The sequence below is a fragment of the Miscanthus floridulus genome, chromosome 17 (assembly GCF_019320115.1).
Source record: "Miscanthus floridulus cultivar M001 chromosome 17, ASM1932011v1, whole genome shotgun sequence".
Taxonomy (NCBI): Eukaryota; Viridiplantae; Streptophyta; class Magnoliopsida; order Poales; family Poaceae; genus Miscanthus; species Miscanthus floridulus.
In genome coordinates this window covers 106279622-106301729 of record NC_089596.1, presented here as the reverse complement: position 1 = coordinate 106301729, position 22108 = coordinate 106279622, and the positions used below count along the sequence as shown (strand labels likewise).

Sequence of the window (22108 nt, the reverse complement as noted above, 5' to 3'; positions counted from 1 at the left end):
CAAAGGGCAGAGTGGAGCCGATGCAAGATGGGAAAAATGTCACTCTCTTTTTTTTTTTTTGAGAAACCGTGTATGCCATGGTGAGGGGAGGAGGCCTAAAGGCCGGTCTGGAGGCCCAGCTAGTAGCGTTGTTACGGACGTGGTAGGGACGCCCGGAGTGGAGCATTAGTGATTCAGGAGGGAAAATAAAGTCAAATCAAACAATCGGCAAGGGTACACAGTCGCAATCAGCAATCACGGACGACGACGGGCGAGGGATGCATCAGGTGTGCTGGCCCCCGGCGGCCATTACCATGCTAGAAAATCAAATCATTATCACTTGTAGTAATAAACACTTGTGCATGCACTGATGTTCATGGCAAATTACGACAAACCGAATGGATCGAGTACGCGCGCGTACACTTTATTCTAGATTTTGCCATCGACCATGACGACGAGAAGCAAATAAGGCCATCATCATCAGCTTGACGGCGAGTCGACGTCGTCGTTCTCGGCCGGGTAGCTCGCGTCGGAGACGTCGGCGTCGGCAGTGCTGTGGCCAGACCCGGAGGTGGAGCGGCAGGAGAGGGAGGATGCGGAGCGCGGCATGGGCGGGCGCGCCAGCCGCCGCCCGAAGCTGTCGTAGTGGATGGCGCCCGCGAAGTCCAGCGGCTGGCAGCGCTCCCCCATCAAGATCCGCCGGCTCCACAGCGCTTCGCCCGACGACGCTGACGCCCGCCCCTTGTCGATGGCCGCCCCGCGCGCGCACAGCGCCGCCGCCACCACGGAACCCGCCGCGGCCGTCGACGTCGTCGTCTGGTGCTTCCTCCTCTTCTGCCCACCGGCGCCGTGGTGGCGTCGGAGGAGTCGCCGCGTCGCGCGCGACACGCGCCGGGTGCACTCCGCCACCATGCCCGACACCCTGCCCAGGAGTTCCTCGCCGTAGCCCGCCGCCATGCTTGGCGATCGTGTGATGATAGATAGGATTGGAACGTACACCAGCGGCCCGATGGATGTGGAGCTGTGGAGGGTTTAAGATGGGGAAGAAATGGTCACGGTGAATGACGGGGTGGAAGCGAGGTGATCTGATCTAATCTATCGGGAAGGGCGCGGATATTCGGCATTTGACTGTTTCCTTTCCTTTTACGTAGCCGTAGTAGTAATTCTGAAATAAAATTTTCAATTTTGTATTATCGTTCAGTGGTCATCAAATTTTAAATGCTGGTAGAAGGAAGTTAAAGCGTTCCAAGAATTAGAATTTGACCTTGAAAATTTTGATCTAATCTATCGCGCCGGATGTTTAGGATTTGACTATGCAACATGCAGCTTTTGATGTTTTTGCTGTATTTTTCTTTTCCTTTTCTTTTCCGTTTGTGCGGTTGTAATAGTATTTCTGAAATGGAATTTTGAATTATAGTTCAATGGTCACATTTTTAAATGCTGGAATTAAGATATAGTAAATCTTTTTATTTTGTAAAACTTTGACATAATTTTATTACCATAAGTGCTGATCTTTTCTTATGCGTGTGACTTTTTGTTTCCAAATGCAATTGATATAATTTTATTACCATAAAGTGCTGATCTTTTTTTCATGCGTGTGACTTTTTGTTTCCACATGCAAATGATTTTCCCAAATGCATGAACCGAAAGAAACGTTCGACATGGAAGGGCTGCTGTGCGTCTGATTTTGTTTCTCCCGTGAAGAGTGGATCTGGAAATATTTCTTTTTCTTTTCCTAAACTAATTAATTATTTAACTAATTCAAATAAAAAAAATCATGACTCAGATTTATTTGAGTTATTACCTCTTACTAATTAAAAGGGAGTACGGTAGCATTGCCCTTAAGTATTTGCTTGGGATCGAATGTGTTCATGCTAATCTGATCCGTTCTATTTTCAGGGGTATTGATGCAACTCATATCCTGCAGATACCGATTACTCGGGAGAGAAGACTGTTTGCTTGGCATTGTAATAGAAACGGGTTGTTTCGGTGAGATCAGCTTACCACGGCCAATGGAAGAAGAAATACGGAGCTAGGCTAAATGTGGCACCGGGCTTTGGAGTCAGTAATCTGCAGGTCTGGAAAAATCTGTGAAAACTCCAAAGTGCCGGCGCGATAGATAGTGAAAAGAGCAGGGTGAATAGTCTATTAAAAATATCTACAACACTTAGCACACCGGTTAAACAAATATGACGCGAAGTGTGGGGGGTACGACCCCGGATATCCACGGCAGACCACATGGGCTGCGCCCCCAGGGACGGCCCAGCCCACAAGACGAAGCATTGCAGGGCACGACTCTGCTCGGCGCCTCCCGCAAGACACCGGGAAGATATTCTGAAGATACCACGAGATCTGTTAGGATATATGTATGATCCCAAGATTCCTGTAATCAGTTATTACTTTTCGGTTATCTCTCAGATCTAATCGACGTGTAACCCTGCTCCCCGGACTATATAAGACGAGCAGGGCCCCCCTTCAAACTCACGCGATATCATACGATAGCTAATACAAACCAACAGACCACAGGAGTAGGGTATTACGTCATAGTGATGGCCTGAACCTGTCTAGCTCGTGTGTCTCTGTTGCCTTCTTATTCTTGATCTCACGCTTCTCTGCCGATCAATCTACCTTCATGGGATACCCCTCGGAGGACTGCCGACGATATTCTGTCGACGGTTGGCGCGTCAGGTAGGGGACTGCGTGCTGTTTCTTTGTCGAACAAGATGACTTTTTTCGTAGGCTCGTCGTCCCTCCCGTAGCCCGGCCAGATCTTCACGCGGTCGGATCGATCTCATGGATCATCAACGCTGATGGAGTTGGAGAGCTCCTCGAGCTGGTGTAGATCGATTCTACGCCGATCACCCCACACCTGCGACTGCAGATCCGATTTTGCGCATGGTTGTGGCGACGAACACCTATATTCCTCACCTGGTAGATGCCCCAATGGCGGAAGCGTATGCTCTGAAGGAAGGGTTGATGTTAGCCCAACATATTGGAGGCAACTGTCTGATTGTTCAATCTGATTGTATGGAAGTGGTTGAAATTATGAGGGATGGAGGGTTCATGGCTAATTCAGTTGCGGCAATATCTGATGAGTGCAACATTGTTTGGGGCGGATTCCAGGAGATTTCTATTGCGCATTCAAGCAAGGAAGCAAACCAGGTGGCACATGAATTAGCAAGGCAAGCTATGTTTACAAAAGAGAATTGTATTTGGGACGATGATCCTCCTAGTTTTATAGTTCCTTTCTTATCAAATGATGTAACTATTCTCAATCAATAAAGCTTGCCTACGGGTTTATCAAAAAAAAGAAAAAGCTACTCGCTCCATCATAAATTATAAGTCATTCCAACTTTCTTGAGAGCCAAAGTATCTCAAGTTTGACCAAACTTATATAATAAAATAATAACATTTATAAAGCCATAAGTATCATTAGATTGTTCATTTATTATAATTTTATAGTATACCTATTTGATGTCATAAAATGTTTATAATTCTCTCTATAATTTTGGTCAAACTTGAGATGTTTGACTCTCCAAAAAAATTAGAATGACTTGTAACTTGCAACGGGGGGAGTATGTTTTTCAAGATCAGGCACTAAGGGCTCAAATGGAGTATAAATCAATGGCCAATGCAACTAAAAAATAATGCTTTCTTGAGGTAGGTTTAAGAAGAGTCCAAAGGATGCAAGATTGTGGTGTGATATCACTGCAGCAAATTATCTTTTAGTTATCTTGTGTTTAATGCAAGGACTAAGCACGTAGATGTTCAATTCATAGCTATTAGTGTTTACAAAAGATTTAATTTGTGATATCAATAACTTGAAAGTGTTTAAATTAAATGTGATCTCAATTTATATAAGTTGTAGTTGAGGAGTGTTATTAGACATAGAGACATTGATGTAGATATTGTAACAACTTCTGTTGATTCATGTATAGGATAGTTGTATTCTATTTTGACCCATTGAAATCTCTAGTGCGCACGTGCATGGCATCTATGTAGCATCCTTTGTAAATCCTCATGTTGTTTTGGCAGTTATTTAAAAAGTATACGTTTTTCCAACCAATTCTAGGGAGCGGCGCTGCACTTACTTTATTGAGCGAAGGAACCATGAGAACAAGCAAAAGTATATGTTGTGGCCCCTGAATAGGGTGGGAGAGCTTGTATGGTGTACAATGTACATTAGCTTAGAAGGAGAACCCTATCCAAACCTCCTTTCTCCCACACCCCGCCCCTCCCAACCCACACACTCACCCTTACCCAAGTTTTGCTACTGAGTCTAGTTGACAGCTCCAATGCTGAGTATGACAATGGTAGCACAAAAGGTTGTCGATGGTGGTGGCTTGAGATTGGACTCTATGCTCTTGCTCGTCTCATGGGCCACTTGGAAGGAGAGGAACCCTAGGGTGTTCGAGAGTTTTGCACGACTACCGACGCAAATCTGCACAAACATTGTGACCGAAGGAAACGTGTGGATCATGGCAGGTTTCTCCAACCTGAAGGTGCTCCTTAGTTTGTCGAGGGCTTAAGATCATTGCTCATGTCGCACAAGTGTGTACCAATGTAGCGTGTTTCCGATATAGTTGTGTTCCTAGTGGTTGAGCCATCTTCTACGCGACACCCTGTTCCACTGCTCCTCCCGTCTAGATGATTGGTGTCTAGCACCTTGTATTGTTTCTTCTCTTAATGAAATACGTGTCAACGGACACGTTCTCGGGAAAAATGGCGGTGGCTCAGAAACGATGCAATGTGTGTTTTGTGCTCTAGGCAGCCGGGGTTGCTATAGGTTGGGGAGTTGTTTTTTGTTATCATTATTTTAACTTTGTTTTTATTCTACATTGTTACTTCATGAACCTACGAAATTGCTATGGCTTCTCTAGAAAAGAAAGAAAAGAAACATGAGGCAGTGCTTTACATGGCAATTTGGGGAAATCATTCTTTATTATTATGGAAATAGGGCGAAGCTAATTCTTCGACAAATAAACGCCAAGAGGCAAATTCATCGAATCCTCGCCTCCTCGAAGTCTATTTTTTGGCAGAACCGCTCGAATTAACACACTTTCGGAGGCGCTCGTCTTCCACTAGACACTAAGCACCCCAAAAGTTAGCTACATTGGACAGTTTCGTCGATCACACCCCAAGGGAGAACTCAAAACAATCCACGTTTATATCCAGAATCCGATAATGAGTATGAGTTTACAATACTTAGTCCATTTCATACAACAAGAGTTCTTGTAAATTATTTATTATAATACCAGAGTTTAGAGTGTGATAATTAAATAGCGGAATAAAAATAAACATCTAGCGGAAATGATACAAGGATCCGTCTGTGCCCACCAGAAGAATCCTCCACACAAGAGCTACTCCTCAAGCTGCTCCTACAACAGAGGTAAAATAAACCCTGAGTACACAATGTACTCGCAAGACTTACCCGACTAATGTGAATATTTTCCTGACTCTTAAGGATATGATAGGCAATATGAGTTTGTTGTTTTCTTTTGTTTGCGAAAAGCATTACTAATAGTTCATCCTACAGTTAAGTTTTATTAGCAGTCATGATTACTTCATTAGCTAACCATTCTAGGTAAGCATTTGTTCTACTGTCAAGCAAGGGTTGAGCAATCAGAACCATTTCACCATCTTTCATATTCTAGTTCTTATTGTGGTGCTAGACCATAGCCAAGTAATATCGTCTCACGAAAACGGCGATTCATGAACCAATGTATCCCAGCCGGGTACCCTAAAATACACGCCCCGTTTGTATCCTAGGCACAAATAAGACTAATCCATTTCACTCCTATCATGGGGTCTAGGTTCCTGTTCAAACTTGGACTCCAAGCCCCCACACTTAAGACCCGGTCTTAGTTGGGTGCTTAGACCTCCACCTTTTCCCGCCTGAAATCAGTCGGTCTAGAAAGAGCCGGAACCCACAACAAGAGCGTGAGCCTTTCCGCTCCCACAAGCAAGTATGTGCTCAGGATAATAAGTCTGTGACTTGACTACCATCCACAGCAACGGACGGTCCTTAATCGACACGAACAGGAAAAACAGTGTAACCAAGCTAAGCCTCGTTGGTCGCGGGACACAACATATTACACGCACCAATATCCATACCATATCCATGCCCTATCTCCATTTTTTCTTTCATCATTTTATCATGAGAGTAATTATAATAATCACCTATTGTGAGTAATGACAGGTTACTCACGCTACCGAAAACATAAGCATAGCAGCTACTCGAACTGTACTAGTAGGACTCATAGGACAGTTATATCTATGCATATGGTTTTCATAAAATTCCTATAACATAAATGCACATCACATATATATATTCAGTGATTATTAAAAATAGGGGTTATACATCGGGGCTTGCCTTAGGCAGGAGCGGTGTCAGTTGAGCCAGTTAGTGGTGGCTCCGGGACCTCCTCCTGCACGAGAATATCCTCCTCGTACTCCTCGGTGATCTCCTCAAACTCGTGATAGCCGGTGGTCACGATCTCCGTCAACTCGTTCTCTACATGCATGTGATGATATGCAACACTTAGCATTTAAGCAACAACAACTCCTAAACTAAAAATACACATACTAAGCTACTAAGCTAGCTCTAATGACTAAGGTACTAAGCTAACTATTATTTTTACCAAGCAAAGTGTTAGGATCAACTAACAAACACCCAGCTTTACAAATAAAGGATATATCATTATTTCTACTAATGATTTAATGTATATTAACAACAAATAACATTTAACTACCCTAACATTTAGTCTATTCTAAAGCTACCAAAATTACAATCAACACATGATAATATCATGAAGCTACTATAAAAATTTTAGGACTAAAGCTATCACCAATTTACCTCGAAAAATTCCTACAATAATTAACTTAATAATATTAAGCACCCTCAAATGATTTAATACCTCCTGGTATCAATATGTATATATATGAACTAAATACACTAATAGATAGAGCATAATTTTAGGAACCTAACAAAAATTATTTCATAATTTTAGGACACCTACATGATTTTATATGATTTACCAAAGATCAGCTCAAAAATTAAATTAGAAAACTATTTCTAATCTCTTATGAAAAAGAAAAAAGAATTCTCCCGCACGGCCCACACGCGTGGCCCACCCGACGCGGCGCACTCACGCGCGACCGCGCGGTGGCCCGCGGTGTGGCCCATGCGAGGCCGCCCTGCAGCGCGAGATGACCCGCGGCTGGGGAATCTCGCGCGCGCTCGCGATTTTGCAAAAGTGACCTCGAAGTTCTACCAAATTATAACTAAGTGCTAACACTATTTTCTCCTCTCTCAGAACTTCTTACTTAACCCCTGGCCTTTCCCTAATTCACCCGTGTGCACCCCTGGCAACTCAGTGCACGGCGGCGCGGCGAGCGACAGCACTGAGCGCCTACGCCGGGCACCTAAGACCTACGTGGGCCCACCTAACGGGTCGATCACCATCTCCGCTCTTGGTGGCTACGCTAAGCGGTGATGTGGGGTAACGGAACTTGCTAGGGAAGGCTGCAGCGACGCGTGGCCATCCGCAACGGCGACGCCACTGTTCCGGTGAGCTGGGGTTGCTACAGGCCTAATTGGTGAACACGTGAGCAACATGAGACTACCCTAGACCAGGTCGAGGTGACGGTTGGGGCGGAGGATGATGGAGGAAGGCTGGCCATGTGCGGTCAAGCCGTGCGGCGGTGCACCATGGCGGCACGGTCGCGTCAGCGACGACGGGGAGGCGGTAGCAGTTCCGCTGACGTGTGCAAGGTGGAGAGGGAGGCGAGGCGAAGCTGATAGTGCAAGTGAATTGGCTTGGGAGGAATGGTAGGAGGGCTGACCACAACCACGACTGGACGCGGCCTTATTGGCACGGCGGCGGGAGAAACTCCAAATTAGAGCTTGGCCTTGCACAGTTCAAGACTGGGTAGGGTCGGACAGCGAGAGGATGTGATGTTGAAACCGTGGATGCACTGAATTGAATGGAGGTGATCGTTCGTTGGGTAAATTGGATGGCGCGGCTTGATGGTGGCAACAGAGGGAGAAAGAGAGAAAGAGAGAGACGAGTGCGGCAGGTGGGCTCGGCTCATCCTCGCCTTGGCGGAATGCGGTCGGCGTGAACGTGGAGGCCCACGCACAGGCGCTAGCAGAAAGGCGCGCGCGTTTGCGACCGACGTGGGCCGCGCGCCGCAGTACCATCAATGACAAGGCGACAGCGAGCCCAGCCACGTGCGCGCGGCAGAGGCGGCCTCGAACTGGGCCAGCAGCGGCGCAGAGGTTACAGCGGATAGGCGCGGACGCGACGACGATGCGACGGCAGCGGCAACGTCGCGGTACGTGGCGGGTCGGCAGTGCGGCGAGGCAGCAGTGCGCAGACGCGACGACGAGGTGATAGCGTCGGCGGTGGCTTCGTCGTGGCGCGGGGCGGGAGGCAGCAGCTCTGCTCGACGGGGCCAGCGGTAGCCGGGCCACGGCCAGCCAAAGGCAGCCACAGCCGGCCACGCGCGGCAGCACGCGCACGCGAGATCAGCGCGGCGACGCCGAGCACCCGAGCACGATGATCACGCCCACGCGGCCAACCAGCTCGAGACCGAGTCGCGCACGAATTTTAAAGCGCATATAAAAACTAAACGGTTGCTTCAGGACCTTAACCATCTTCACCATACTCAAGATGGCATATGAGACTAGCAAATCGAGCTATAACACTACATCACCCTTTAACCCAATCTCTCAAAATAATTTGCTAAACATAGCAATGCCTAACTGTTGACAAACTTGAAAATTTTCTAAGTTTTCGAGCTGAACTTGATTTCAATTTACAATTTTTAGGCGAGTAGAAATATTAGTTAGCAATATAATTTTTCAAAAGCAAGTATTTCACTGTCATCTACAAAGTTCAAATCCCAAACTTTATTTAAGCGCAACATATATGTTCTATAACATTTTTGCTCAATAAAAATTAGTTTTAGACCCTACTTATATACATGAACTATTGAATCTACTTTCGTTTAATATTTTTATTAGTCATTTTAGGTTATAAGGAATTGATCTACACATTTTATCATATGTACTCACACATAAACATAATGCTCATAATATATTTTAGTAAATAATTTATGATGTAAGTGTTACAGTTGTCCTAGTGAACGGTTGCCCGGAGCCCTGGATCACTCGTGAGCGCAGGTTACGGCAGGGTGATGCAATGTCACCCTATCTATTCGCGCCCACCGCGGACACTCTTTCGAAGAGCATCCAGATGACAGTCATGCACTGGGTTGAAGACAACACCCCATGCCGTGCCCAGTGTTGCCATGACAGATTGGAAGGGAAGGCGACCTTTTCTTTCAAATGGGGTTGAAAATCTGCGTTTTGATGGAGGAACAATGCAATTGGAGTGAGAAATACATATTATTTGATTGACATAACAAATTAAAAAAAAACTCGGCCTGCGGTGGACAGACAGCCCCCGCAGTTTTTTGCGCGCTAGGAAGAAGACCAATCATGTAGACCGAGAAAACCCCTAAACCCTATGCCCCGCCCTCACACAGAGACCCATAACCCTGTGAGTGAGCCGGAACCTCCTTACCTGTGCTTTGGGACGCAAGTCAGGAGAGGGGTTTTTTTTTTCTACACAAACTGCGCATTACCGCAGTTGTGCCCACGGCAGCCAGGAGTTAAACTCCGGACCGGGGCCTTCCCACGACGGGGACGGAACCACTCGAGCTAACGCTGGCTCGCACATAACAAATTAACAATGGATGCCTGAGACTGAGGCGCTGCCAGGCCGAGTTAGATACTGTACTAGACAATGGAGGTGATGCTAAAATTCGAGCAAATTAAAGGAAACAATTTTGCCATGTACGTGTGTGCGTCGCCGTTGCACCGTCGGTGTCATGCCAGCGTCACGGCGTCGGGCCTCTGGACCGCTCCTCCTCCGAGGCGCCCCTGGTCCCCTCGCTCTCCTCCGTGGTCGTGCGGCCGCCGCCGATTACCTCCTCGACCATCCTGACGACGTCGTGGGCGCCGGGCCGCGCGTCGGGCGCGGTGGACACGCACGCCATGGCCACCTGCAGCAGCGCCACCATCTCCTCCTCCGCGGCGCCGCTGCCCGCCCGCACCAGCTCCGCGTCGAACACCTCGGCTGTCCACTCCTCGCGCACCACCGACTGCACCCACCGCGGGAGGTCCAGTGCTCCGCTGCCGGAGCCGTCCAGGAACCCGGACGCCGTGTGGTGCGCGGGGGACCTGCCCGTCAGGAGCTCCAGGAGCAGCACGCCGAGCGCGTACACGTCGGACGCCAACGTCGGGCGGCGCGCGTCCGCCAGCTCCGGCGCGCGGTACCCGCCCCCGCCGGCCCCGGCCCCGCTGCCGGGGCGCGCGGGCGCCGGCGGGAACAGCTGGTGCATGCAGTAGTCGGACAGCGCGGCCGCGTCGGGGTCCGGACGCAGCAGCAGGTTGGACGACTTGATGTCGCCGTGCGCCAGGCCGTGCGCCGTGTGCAGGTGCGCCACGCCCCGCGCGGCGCACAGCGCGGCACGCGTCCGCGCCTCCCAGTCCATGGGCGTCCGCCCGGTGCCGCGGCTCCCTGCGGTCCAAAATCGCGGCGTGTTATTAATTAGCATCTCCGACGCGCCGATAAATAAATAGTATACTAATATCATGCAACAAAAATTCAGAGAAATTCAGACTCCAATCCATAAGCGGTGTACTAGTCATGCAGCAAAAATTCAGACTTTGTTCCTGTCACTAATTGAGGTGAGGCCTTGTTTAGATTGCGGTTAGGAATCAGTATTCGGTACCGTAGCATTTTCGTTTGTATTTGATAATTATTGTCTAATCATGATCTAACTAGGCTCAAAAAATTTGTCTCGTAATTTACAATCAAACTGTATAATTAGTTATTTTTTTATCTATATTTAATACTTAATGTATGTGTCCAAAGATTTAACGTGATGAAGAGAGAGTGAAAAAACTTACAATCTAAACGAGGCCTGAATCATGAATGGTTGAATAAAACAAAATCCTTTGACTGGTGGTGTTTGGTTCCATGGACTAAATTTTAGTCCATGTCATATCGGACATTCGGATGCTATTTAGGAGAACTAAATATGAGTTAATTATAAAACTAATTACATAGATGGAGACTAATTTACGAGACGAATTTATTAAGCCTAATTAATCCGCAATTAGCACATATTTACTGTAGCACCACATTGTCAAATCATGGCCTAATTAGGCTTAAAAATTTCGTCTCGCAAATTAGCCACAATCTGTGCAATTAGTTATTTTTTCGTCTATATTTAATACTTCATACATGTATCTAAATATTCGATGGGACAGGGACTAAAATTTTCATGTATGAACCAAACACCCCCTAGTCTACTAGTATTTTACATGAGCTAGTAGTCACTGTCCATGCAGTCATCACCAGTGATGCACGCACGGTACCCTACCCTACTCCTTTTAAATCCTTGTTTAGTTGGACCCTAAATTCCAAAAAAAAATGCTACAGTACCTGTCATATCGAATATTTGCGGTCCATGTATAGAGCATTAAATGTAGATGAAAAAAAAACTAATTACACAATTTGGTGGCAAATTACGAGACAAATATTTTGAGTCTAATTAGTCCATGTTTGAATAATAATTACCAAATAAAAATAAATATACTACAGTACTCCTAAATTCTAACTTTCTCGAACTAAATAAGGGCTAAAATGCATTCGGGGAGCCAAATGGTCAAGCAAGAGAACAAAGCAGCTGCGGTAGTTGGCAGAGCAGAAAAATATAACAAAGATAAACGACAAATGCACCAGGAAGCAGCGATGCAGGATAGCACACTGCTGCTGTGATCGCTGGTGCTACCAACTCCATGAATCACCTCGAATAATGCAGAATGATAGACCAGCAAACAGAGGGGGAAAAACATACCGGCCGGATGATTGGAAGGCATTAGCACTTATTAACTAGCATAGCACACGTACGACATGACAGCGCATCCGACGTATAAGCCGGCTTATAATGGCTATTGTCTCGTTGCTGATTTGTTTACACGAGAGAGAAGTATTGCTGGCCGGTTCAGATGAACAGTGAGGGGGCTGGCCAGCCCTAGCCGAACGAGCCGTATGTTCGGCTGCCATTATAAGCCGGCTTATCAGTTATGGTATAGTATTTATCTCTCTCAACAAATTAGCCGTATAAATCAGCATAAACAGCTTATAGACCAGCCGAACAGAGCCCGACCGTTCTCTAAATACAAGCATTTAAACCCTTGATGCAACGTGCTATAGCCTGTTCGGCTGGGGCTGAAACGATCGTATATGATCGTGGATTATTACTGTTGGCTGGTTTGGTTTGAGAGAAAAATACTGTTTTGATTTGCTATAGCCTGTTCGGCTGGGGCTGAAACGATCGTATATGATCGTGGATTATTACTGTTGGCTGGTTTGGTTTGAGAGAAAAATACTGTTTTGATTGGAAATTTACGATCGTTTACGACCAAGCTAACAGACCACAGGTAGACGTGGATAGATGGTGAAGTGAAGGCCAGTATTCTTGTTCCAACCTGAACCTTGTGTGGTAATCCTCAGAGTTGTTCATCTCGTTCGCTGGTCTAGACGGGTTCAGCCAGCCAGCTGATCCCGTCACGCGTTACTGTTTATCAAACCAGTCAAACAGTGTTTTTTCTCTCACAACAAATCAGTCGAAACAATGTTTTTCAGTTAAGTTTCAGACCAGCGGACGATGCCATTGAGGCCAGTATTATTATTGCTTGGAAGTTGGAGGTTGGAAGTGGATGGCCATATATATCCTTGATGTACAATAGGAGCTGAGAGCTAGTCACCTTGTTCAGCCAACCCAAACCAATCAGCCAACAGTATTTTTCTCTCACAATAAACCAGCACCATCCAGCCCAAATCAGCCTAAAAACCAACCAGCGAACGGGCCGAGTAGCTGCTAGTATACTGTACAGTAGTAGACGCAGTACATACAGGCTGGTGCATGCCGGAAGTACGTAATAACGTGCCTGGATCGGAAAAACAGTACTACAGCCGTACCTGTGCACTGCGCGTTGCGTGCAGGTGGAGCAAACTCAGGGCGCGTTAGTACTGTATCACTTTCCTTTGTGTTCGGTAATTAGTGTCTAATTATGGACTAATTAGATTTAAAAGTTTCGTCTCGCGTTTTTTCATCCAACTATGTAATTAGTTTTCTTTCTACATTTAATACTTCATATATATATATATATATATATATATATATATATATATATATATATATATATATATATATATATATATATATATATATACACACACACACACCCCACAAGATTCAATGTGACACTTAAAAAAAAAAAAAAAGGCCTCGACAAAAATTCCCCCGCTGGAGGCGGAGCTAGTTTGCTGAGATGGATGGCTCACCGTGGAGGCGGGCGGAGAGGCTGCCACCGGGGAGGTAATCGAGGACGACCAGCTTCTCGTCCTTGGAGTAGTAGTACCCACGCAGCGGCACCAGGTTCCGGTGCTCGCCCGCCGCGGCGGCCGCGGCCTCGACGCAGGCCGCGAACTCGCGCCGCGCCGCCGCCACGTCACGCAGGCGCTTGACCACCACGGTGGTCCCCTCCTCCAGCACCGCCTTGTACGACGTGCCCAGACCGCCCTTGCCCAGCACCTCCGCCGACGCGCGCAGCAGGTCCTCCAGGTCGAAGCTGTACCGGAGGTGGCCCGGCCCCTGCTTCCCCACGAACACCAGCCGCCCACGCTCCGCGCCGCCCGCCGCCGCCGCCGCAGCGCTGATGTCCTTGGAGGAGGACGTGAAGTCGCCGCCGGTCAGGTCCCCCGACGGCGTTGATGGGGTCAGCCCGCGCGTCGGCGGCGTCGCCTTCGCGTCCGCCGACGCCGCCTCCGAGTGTCGACGGTGCCGGTGCGCCGTGCACAGGGCCAGGAGGAGGAGCGCCAGCAGCGCTGCCGCCGCGCCGCACCCCACCGCGATGGCCACGACCGCCGCGCCGGAAAGCTTCCGTTTCCTTCGTCTTGCTACTGCTGTTATTATCCTCCCCAGGCGCGGGCGGCGGGGACGGCGAGGGGCACGGGCGGTCGACGAGCGGCGCGCCGCAGAGGCCGGGGTTGCCGGCGAACGACTCCGGCGGGAACCGTGCGAGGGAGGCGGGGATGGGTCCGTCGAGATCGTTGAACGAGACATTAAACACCTCCAGCCTGGCGCCGGCGCCCCAGCAGGCAGGCCACCGGAGAGTCGGTTCCCGTCGAGCATGAGCGATCGTAGCCGGGGCATCCCCACGAGCAGCTTGTCCGGAACGGGTCCCGAGAGTTGGTTCCGCGAGAGCGCGAGGTGCTCGAGCGCGGGCAGCATCCCCGCGCGAGCCCCGGCGGGACGGCGCCCGACAGCAGGTTGCCCTGGAGGTAAGAGCGCGCGGAGGCGCGGGAGCGCGAGCACGTCGGGCGGGACGGGGCCCGCGAGGCGGTTGTCGCGCAGCGACAGGACCTGTAGGTTCTGGAGCTGGGAGAGGGTGCCGTTGTGGGACGCGGCCGACGAGGCCCACGCCCGGGAGGGTGCAGCTCCGTGACCGTGGCGTTGTTGGCGGCGGAGTCGCAGCGGACTCCTGTCCAGGAGCACGTGGGGAGGGAGGTGTTCCACTGCGGTGGACGCTCGTGTGGTGTTCCGGATAGGAACGCCTGCAGCGCCGACCGCTCCCGCTCCGGCGGGTCCGCGGCGGCCAGGGAGAGGGTGAGGGACAGCGCCAGCAGCAGCGCGGGCGCGCGGCGGCCCATTTGGATGGGTGGGGGAGAGGAGAGTGGGAGTGGCACGCCGGATGCAAGCAGCGCTGCTGCGACTGCGATGCAAGGGAACAGCCGATCCAACGCCCCCTGCCAAACGCAAGCGGTGGTCGGTAACCAATGGGCCACAGTAGTACTCTGCTTGCCAGCGCAGCCGTGGGGCGGAAAGCCATGGATCGATGCCCCACGGGCCCAGCGTGTCGCAGGCCTTGGGAGAATAATGTGAGCTGTGGCAAGTGACAACAGCGACGCCGGGCAGGGCTCCCTGTGTGTCATCATGGCAAGGCGGCCACCTGGCAATCGGTCCGCATCTTGGGATAGTATCCAGGTGCTTGGGATGGGGGGAATGGGACACGTTCTTCCAGTTCCAGCCTGGATGGACGCTGCCGCCGACGCCGAGACACTGTGCTGATGATGGGGGTGCTGGACTGCTGGGACTGCTGCCTGCTGGTGTGTGCCGAATCTCTTGTGGGCTCGCTTGGCCGTGTATGCGTTGCGTGCAGACACCCAGAGCCAGAGGCACCGTGTGCTGACGTGTGTCAACTGCGTACTCCCAGGGTGTGTTTGGATCCATGAATATCTTTGATTGATGCACAAGATGAATCTGGGTATTTACAGTAAGAAATATTCTGAGTGGATGTTGGATATCTTAGCCCTCAAAAATCTGTCAGATGAGGATATATGGATGGCTTTGATTGGGTTGGGTTGGGTTCCAGGATTTCCTCTTCAACAATGGGGGCTTATCGGTTGCTTTCATCTTCGAGACGGACTGGCTTCCTGAAAGGCAAGCTGCGGTCTTCAGCAGGTGACACTCTTGTCTCTTCCCTGTGTTATGTTTGTTGTTATGCACTGATGACTGCATTCGTGGTCATGGTGATGGTGATGTCGTACTTGGAATGCTTTTGCAGGGTGAGTATACTGAAGAGGCAGTCCAAGTATCTCTACGTCGTTGTCGTCGTCCGCTCACCAGAGCATAATGAATCATTCAATCAGTCATATTTCAAGTATGGGCCGACATGCTGTGACGCTAAGTCGTAACTAACAAGTATTTGTTCTAGTTGGGTTGGTTTGTTCTTATTCCTGCTGTCCTCATTCAAGGTATGGCATGGAGCTTGGCTGTCCTACATTCGTGCCTGTTTGTGATCCAGAGATGGGATTCGAGAAGATTGTAAGGATAGCTCATGCTCGTGGAGGTAAAACCTGTATTGCTTCATTTACCAAGTTCCTGACTCATGCTCAACTTCTCAACCACGAGCTGGCACTGATCGCGTGTCTGTTTTCTTCAGTGTGCAAGCAGAAAGACATTGTCGCAGCTATGAGAACTGAGGTATGTTCCCAGATACATGTTCATATACTATCAGTGGGTCCTATTGTTGATAAATGACTCTCTTGCTTGTCTCTGTAGCGTGAGCAAGCTGTTCAGTGCATGGATGCGTTTTTACAAGCGGTCACCTCTATTCCTGGTATTGACAGTCATGATGCAAATGCGGTGAGTTGCTCAACTTGGTTTTTGCAGCATGTGTAATTTTGTGATCTCTTGGCTACTTGGATATCAATGCTAGATTGTTTGTTCTGACTGCTTTGCAAGTTGTCCTTACGGAGGACACACATGTTACTTGTAGGGCGTTGTTTGCAGATACGAGTATCATCATTTCCCTTGTCATTTGCATATATTTCTCTGGAAATGAGAAGAATTAACCACAGTACCTTTAATCTGTATAAGATTCAGGAAAGATCAGTGATTAACATATTTTGGAACTTTACATGCAAATTGTATGCAACTGTTCCAGAATAAGAATTGAGTGCATGCTATATCTTGCAAATTGAGTTCTGTTACTTTCCCTGCACTAATCTGTTTCTCACCTCTCTAGTAGCTAATAGTCAAATTTCACACTAAACACCAGTTGCCTGTTCTCGATTTATTTTTTTCCATGTTATGCTTACCATGGCATGGTGATTGGTAGAGTGATGCTAGTCTTTATTTATTTTCTTAAGCTTGCCCAAGCCATTGGCTCTATTGAAGCAATTGCGAAAGCATCCAAGGAATCCATTCTGGAAAACACCGATCTTTCCACTGAAAAGGCAGAGAGGATTGTCAGGTTCTTCAGGGATCCACGGTACTTCTTAAGCCCCAAAATTAATTAATTCTTGCAGGTATTCTTCTCCCCCGCTTGACATATGTAGCAATTGCTTTATTCAGAGTATGTCAAGCATTTAATATTTGCTGCACAGAACTGTCAGCTTGTTGGTTCTTTCTCTGTCGATGTTTATTGATGTTTTGCCTGAGGAATGCATGTGCATAAACATGATTGGTTTTCATTAATTTGATCTTTAAGTTGTATGCGGATAAGAACCTTTTGATTTGCATGCCTACTGATAGAAGGTAGGCCCACAAAAGATATCATGTCTCCTCTAGATGGTGAACTTTTTGTATTCCTTGTATGCTCGAGTTCTTGTGATCCCTAGTTTTCTAACCCATTTGAAGTGTTCCCTTGTGATCTTGAATGTTCTTCTCCCGTTGATAGAAATGCTTGCGATTCCATGATGCTGAATTGCTGATGCAGTCTCCTGGTCTGCAGGCAAAATCTGATTGTTCCGAGTCTGTCCCTGGGTTAACCACTGAACTGACTACCGAAGCCGTTGCAGTGTCTCTCCCCAACTCTAGCTGGCATAGGTTGGCGATACATGGACCCTGGGTCCCTGGGCAAGCTGTAAATTTTCGTGCAGCAGCAAACTTATGATATAGATAAAAGACCTGGATGAAAATGACGTTGTACTGCGTATCCCAGTTGATGACAGACACTTTAGAATCTGTGCATTATGTTCTGAACTTGTTGTGTATGACTATTGTTTCTGTGTAAGTATCCATCCAATCAAGAACAGAATATATAACACAGAAATAGATGGTCAATAGAGTGAAACCGATGCACTCATCCTTTATTTGATGACGCACTCCAGAGAAAAAAAATGTACATTCCAAACAGAAACAACTGTATGGTCGAAATGATCTGAACAAAATTTGTAGGTGTGAAACACCACATGGCCTGCTTCATGGTCAAACACTAATCAATTACAACACTATTAGGGCAGTCTGATGCTGCAAAGATAGGACAAAACCATGTTTCATAAAGTTCTTATTATTGTTATCGACACAAGCCCTCAGTGATGATCATCCTCATCGTCATCGTGGCCATCTGGATCACCCCCTTCACCAATGACCTTGAGCTGCACAAAATCAACAAAAGAATATTTCAGCCAGTGCTAATCAACAGGAAAACCAACAACTGTTAAGCAGCTTTTATAATCAGTCAAGGCATTGATTTCAGTTACCACAAAGTACTGTGAGCAGACTGGGCACTCATGCGGTTTATCCTTTTGCAACCAAAACCAGACAACATCGTGTTCATCCTCTGCGATAAGTCCGATGGAAAAATAAGCACAGTTATGGTGAGTTACATACTCAACAGTCAACACTAGGTACTGAGATATATGGTTAGTCTTCACGTACCTCCTTCGCCACCAGGACAGCCAACTATTCTCTTGTTATAGTAGGATTCAATCACAGCTGGTTCCTCCTGCAGACAACACATTCAAGATTAACAAATGAACAATCTTGCAACAGAGAAAATCAGGTATGCAAAACCAAAGTAAGAAGGGGAGAGAGTGATACAAATGAGTCGTACAACACTAAAACTGTCAAGTTTCCACATAACATACACGAAAGAGTTCTGTCAATAAGTCAAGCTGTCGGAACAGATACTATCAGTGACTCAGAATTTGTTAGGTATCTTGGGCCCATCATTTAAAAAGTTAAAAAGAAACCACGGACTTTAATGTAGATGATGACCAATGAGCAGACTGGTCAACATTGAACACTGGGGCCTCTAACATGATGACGATTTGTGCTCTTGTAGAACAGAAAGTAATAATCAACGACTACAACACGTTCAACCAATCAAAGGCCACCTTTTGGATCAGGTGAACACTAGCCATGGACATAACAAGTGTTTTTTTTTCTGTCATGATTATTGAAATGTGGTGTGGAGGTCTGTCCACACCAATGACACACTGACAGTTTCACAGCACTGCCTTCTATTAAGCTATTGCAGAACAGGGTTTGGAGTTGGTAGTTGGTACTCTGCGGGCAATTCTAAAAGCGCCTCTAATTATCGAATCACACGATCCTAACAGAACTCAGCCTGAGGAAGAAACTACCGTGCACATTTTTCTACACCACACCAAACAGCTGGCGTGATCTCACAGAGTCAGCTAAATCGCAGGGCAGAAGGCAGCCAGGCACCTCACCTTAGTACCGAAGGGACCGACGGGAGGATCCATGTCGAACCTCTTCTTCCCCTGGAGAAAACGCATCGAAACCCACGTCAAATGCCGCCGGAATCACGGGGAGATTCCGAACCCGAAGTGACCCCTCACCTGGAGCTCCGCCTCGAGCTCCTCGCGCTCCAGCCCCGTGGCGATCGGCATGACATCCTCGACCTTGGTGGGCGCCGGCTTGTCGCCTGCGCGCGGACACAGACCACCGATCCGTCAGAACAAGCCGATCGGCTCGGAGGAGCAAGGAACTAACTGTTGCCGGAGATCTGAGGGCCGGTACAGGACGGGAGCTTACCGGGAGAGGAGAGGAGGGGCGACGTGCGCCGGAACGCGGACGCCGGCGCCGTGGAGAGGGGGGCGGAGGCCGGGGACGACGATGCGGCGGCGCGGCGGAGCGAGGGGGCTAGGGTTTGGAGGCGGCGCCACATGGCGGGCGTGGTGGTGGTGTTCTCGGGTCGCCCCTCTTGGAGGTGGGGGCGGTGGAGTGGGAGTGGAGATGCCGGCCTCCCGGAGTCCCGGCCCCCGGGCTTGGGCCTGCACCTGAGACGAGACGGGTTCTAATGCGCCACCGCTATAGGGAAAGCGTACTGCGTGCCCGATGCAATTCAAAAATCAATACCTGCATATTCGAGAGAAAAAAAATTATGAGGAAGGGCCAGTGTCCTTGATCATGGCTTTACCCATGTTTACTGCACCTTGGTTGAGTAGGGCTTAATATTCCAGAGATCATTCCAAATTGCTCATCTGATGGGATATTTCGGTACTAAGTATGTGTAGTTATGGAATACAATAGACGGCATGATGAATGTAACATTCCGTGGTTTTTTAATATCAAAACTTAAGTCAAATTTTTTCCCCTTCTGTCCGCAATTCAAAAATCACACCTTCAAAACTTTTTCACAACGATCCATGTGTCATAGAGTTGATCAAGTCAACATCATGATAAAATGATATTTTTGGAGAAAAAAAACCTTGATTGAATCTGAGCTCACTAGAATTCAAGATGAAGCACCTAACCTATGGCCTGGCTAGAAAAAAACAGCTGATGCCGATGCTGATTTGTTGTGAGAGAAAAACAATGTTATTCCGCTAAAACGGTACGGCTGATAAGTTCAAGCGAACACAACGATAATTTCTCACCTCACCTCTGTCAAAAGAAATTATTAATTTAATTGGTGATACATGACCTGCATGTGTGAGGTGGAGTTTCTTTAGCTCGATCTGATTCCTTTGGTGTTTTGAAGGCAACCAAGAATAGGAGCAGTGGGCCCTAGTGGTATGACCATCCTGTCACCAAGGGATAGACGACCAGGCCTCTGGTCCCGTTGCGTCCAAGGCAGGGATGGGGCCGTGGCCTATCCCAGGTCGACAGCGCACTGCACACCTGCTCTTGACCCAGGAGGAGCGACGGATCCCACCTCCGTTTCTCTTCTACCGTCCCCTTCTCTTTTCCGTTCGCACCTCCGTCTCCTGCCCTGTTCGCCTGTCAAGAGCAAGGAGATCACGTTTCCTTCTATTCTATCTCTATTTGGATCCAACTCTGATCGAACTCAGTTTGATCCGAACACTTGTTTTGATGTCGATCTTGTGCAGGGTGGTCTCAGTTTACTGTCTTACTATACCTTGCAATCTCGCATTACCGATTTGGAAACTCCTTCACCCGTGTCGATCTCCAGCTCTCTAGCGACGCTTAGGAACCTAGAAGTGAAATCATCTGTGTCGGTCTCCAACTCTACAGCCTGTTCGGTTGGCTGGATCGTATCGTTGCTGGTTCGTAAAGAAGTACTGCTGGTTGGTTTGTGTGAGAGAAAAATATTGTTCCGGCTAGAAATTTACGATCGTTTACGACAAGCCACGGCCAAACGAACAGGCTGCTAATGCGTAGGAACATAGAAGGGAAAAAAAATTAAAATCCTGCGCGCATACGGGAGGCGGGGCGGCGTGTTTGGGTAAGTTGCGTCAATAAATAGTCCAGACAAAAAAAATTCCAGACTAAAAATAGGCTGAAATTTTGCCAATTATTAATAGGAATAGAGGTATAGATAATTGGTATTCATACGAGTGAGAACATCTTACATCTAGACCAACATAGAGTCCAATTCTAAATTTATTGGTCAACTAGCAAATATGCCCGTGCGTTGCTACGGGAGGGGTTGCGTGATTGGGAACCGCGTGATCCTTCTTTCTCCTTGCCGGCGCCGCCCCTGCCCTTGCTCTCGTTTGTGCACACTGCCTCACGCACCCCTCATCCGCCGCCCCCTCCATTTGGCTTCTAGCACCCGCAGTGGGCGGCTCACGCAGGATCACTGCTCCACCAACCTCCCACGTTGCCCCACCCTAACCACAGGGCTCCTGCCAACTACTCCGACATGACGCCCCCCGCCGCCAGCCCTGCGCAAACCGTCATCTCCCACCGCCCCGACGAGCGGTGCCCACGTCGTCTCGGGCACCATCACGGCCATGTTGCAACCACCAACCCAAACCCTCTTGTACACTCGTCGGTGAGTGAATTCTCTCCTGGAACCATGACCCCCGGCGCCAGGCAGCTCTTCTTCCTCTCCGGCGGGGTGCGAACGCACAACCCATCGCGTGTCTAAGTTTGCGCTGGGAAAAATAAAAATGCAAAACCCATAAAAAAAGCATACCAAACTAAACTCGGGAAAAGAAAATAGTAAAACCTAAAAATGTTTCGATAAAGTACTCGCCAGCTCTGGTATCGTGTAGACTTTGCGCATCTCACCGATCCAGCGTAGACTGCTGACAGGTTATGTTTATTTTGCAAGCAATGCGTTGCTAACTGTTGAGTTGTGTTACTTGTATGAGCACGGATCATGAGTCCGGACTCACATATGGGACATGGAGGGCATGAGCGCATTTTGGAAAGTAAAAAGAATAAGAGACTCATAATATATTTACTATTTATTATTTATATTTATAATAAAAAGTAGGAGATAAAAAAGAGAAGAAATGCGAGTTGTCGTTACTTGTATGAG

The 22108-nt window shown here is 48.2% G+C and overlaps 3 protein-coding genes and 1 pseudogene across 6 annotated transcripts; 1 reads left to right on the top strand and 3 right to left on the bottom strand.

Moving 5' to 3' along the window:
• Positions 1-307: 307 nt before the first annotated feature.
• LOC136519054 (uncharacterized) lies at positions 308-1034 on the bottom strand. The gene has a single exon (XM_066512728.1). It carries the CDS (start codon positions 934-936, stop codon positions 460-462), a length of 477 nt encoding a protein of 158 aa, XP_066368825.1. The 5' UTR covers positions 937-1034; the 3' UTR covers positions 308-459.
• Positions 1035-9188: 8154 nt separating this feature from the next.
• Positions 9189-14774, bottom strand: LOC136514847 (probable inactive receptor kinase At2g26730; annotated as a pseudogene).
• A 358-nt stretch (positions 14775-15132) lies between these two features.
• On the top strand, positions 15133-17643 carry LOC136514849 (protein PARTING DANCERS homolog). Of its 4 annotated transcripts, XM_066508554.1 has the most exons (9): positions 15138-15230; positions 15338-15397; positions 15497-15585; positions 15689-15784; positions 15879-15973; positions 16067-16107; positions 16186-16269; positions 16776-16897; positions 17360-17628. In XM_066508554.1, the coding sequence occupies exons 5-9, from the start codon at positions 15886-15888 to the stop codon at positions 17394-17396; spliced, it is 372 nt and encodes a 123-aa protein (XP_066364651.1). In that variant the 5' UTR covers positions 15138-15230; positions 15338-15397; positions 15497-15585; positions 15689-15784; positions 15879-15885; the 3' UTR covers positions 17397-17628. The 4 variants fall into 4 exon arrangements, with proteins under 4 accessions (XP_066364652.1, XP_066364651.1, XP_066364649.1 ...); XM_066508555.1 differs by having other exon boundaries at positions 15133-15230; positions 15338-15585; positions 16776-16934; positions 17360-17643; XM_066508552.1 differs by having other exon boundaries at positions 15338-15585.
• A 41-nt stretch (positions 17644-17684) lies between these two features.
• Positions 17685-19806, bottom strand: LOC136514848 (putative cytochrome c oxidase subunit 5b-like). Its single transcript, XM_066508551.1, has 6 exons — positions 19411-19806; positions 19215-19300; positions 19086-19136; positions 18289-18355; positions 18111-18190; positions 17685-18005 (listed from the first exon to the last, which is right to left on the bottom strand). The coding sequence occupies exons 1-6, from the start codon at positions 19541-19543 to the stop codon at positions 17940-17942; spliced, it is 483 nt and encodes a 160-aa protein (XP_066364648.1). The 5' UTR covers positions 19544-19806; the 3' UTR covers positions 17685-17939.
• Between the last annotated feature and the right edge of the window lie 2302 nt (positions 19807-22108).

What these genes read in the sequence shown, in the direction of transcription:
- LOC136519054 (XM_066512728.1), bottom strand. Translation starts at nt 936, where the DNA reads ATGGCGGCGGGCTACGGCGAGGAACTCCTGGGCAGGGTGTCGGGCATG.
- LOC136514849 (XM_066508554.1), top strand. Translation starts at nt 15,886, where the DNA reads ATGGAGCTTGGCTGTCCTACATTCGTGCCTGTTTGTGATCCAGAGATG. An exon ending in ACAGTCATGATGCAAATGCG is followed by an intron (nt 16,270 to 16,775) that starts GTGAGTTGCTCA and finishes TATTTTCTTAAG; the next exon opens with CTTGCCCAAGCCATTGGCTC. An exon ending in AGGTTCTTCAGGGATCCACG is followed by an intron (nt 16,898 to 17,359) that starts GTACTTCTTAAG and finishes CCTGGTCTGCAG; the next exon opens with GCAAAATCTGATTGTTCCGA.
- LOC136514848 (XM_066508551.1), bottom strand. Translation starts at nt 19,543, where the DNA reads ATGTGGCGCCGCCTCCAAACCCTAGCCCCCTCGCTCCGCCGCGCCGCC. An exon ending in CTGTCCTGGTGGCGAAGGAG is followed by an intron (nt 18,191 to 18,288) that starts GTACGTGAAGAC and finishes GACTTATCGCAG; the next exon opens with AGGATGAACACGATGTTGTC. An exon ending in TCTGCTCACAGTACTTTGTG is followed by an intron (nt 18,006 to 18,110) that starts GTAACTGAAATC and finishes GATTTTGTGCAG; the next exon opens with CTCAAGGTCATTGGTGAAGG.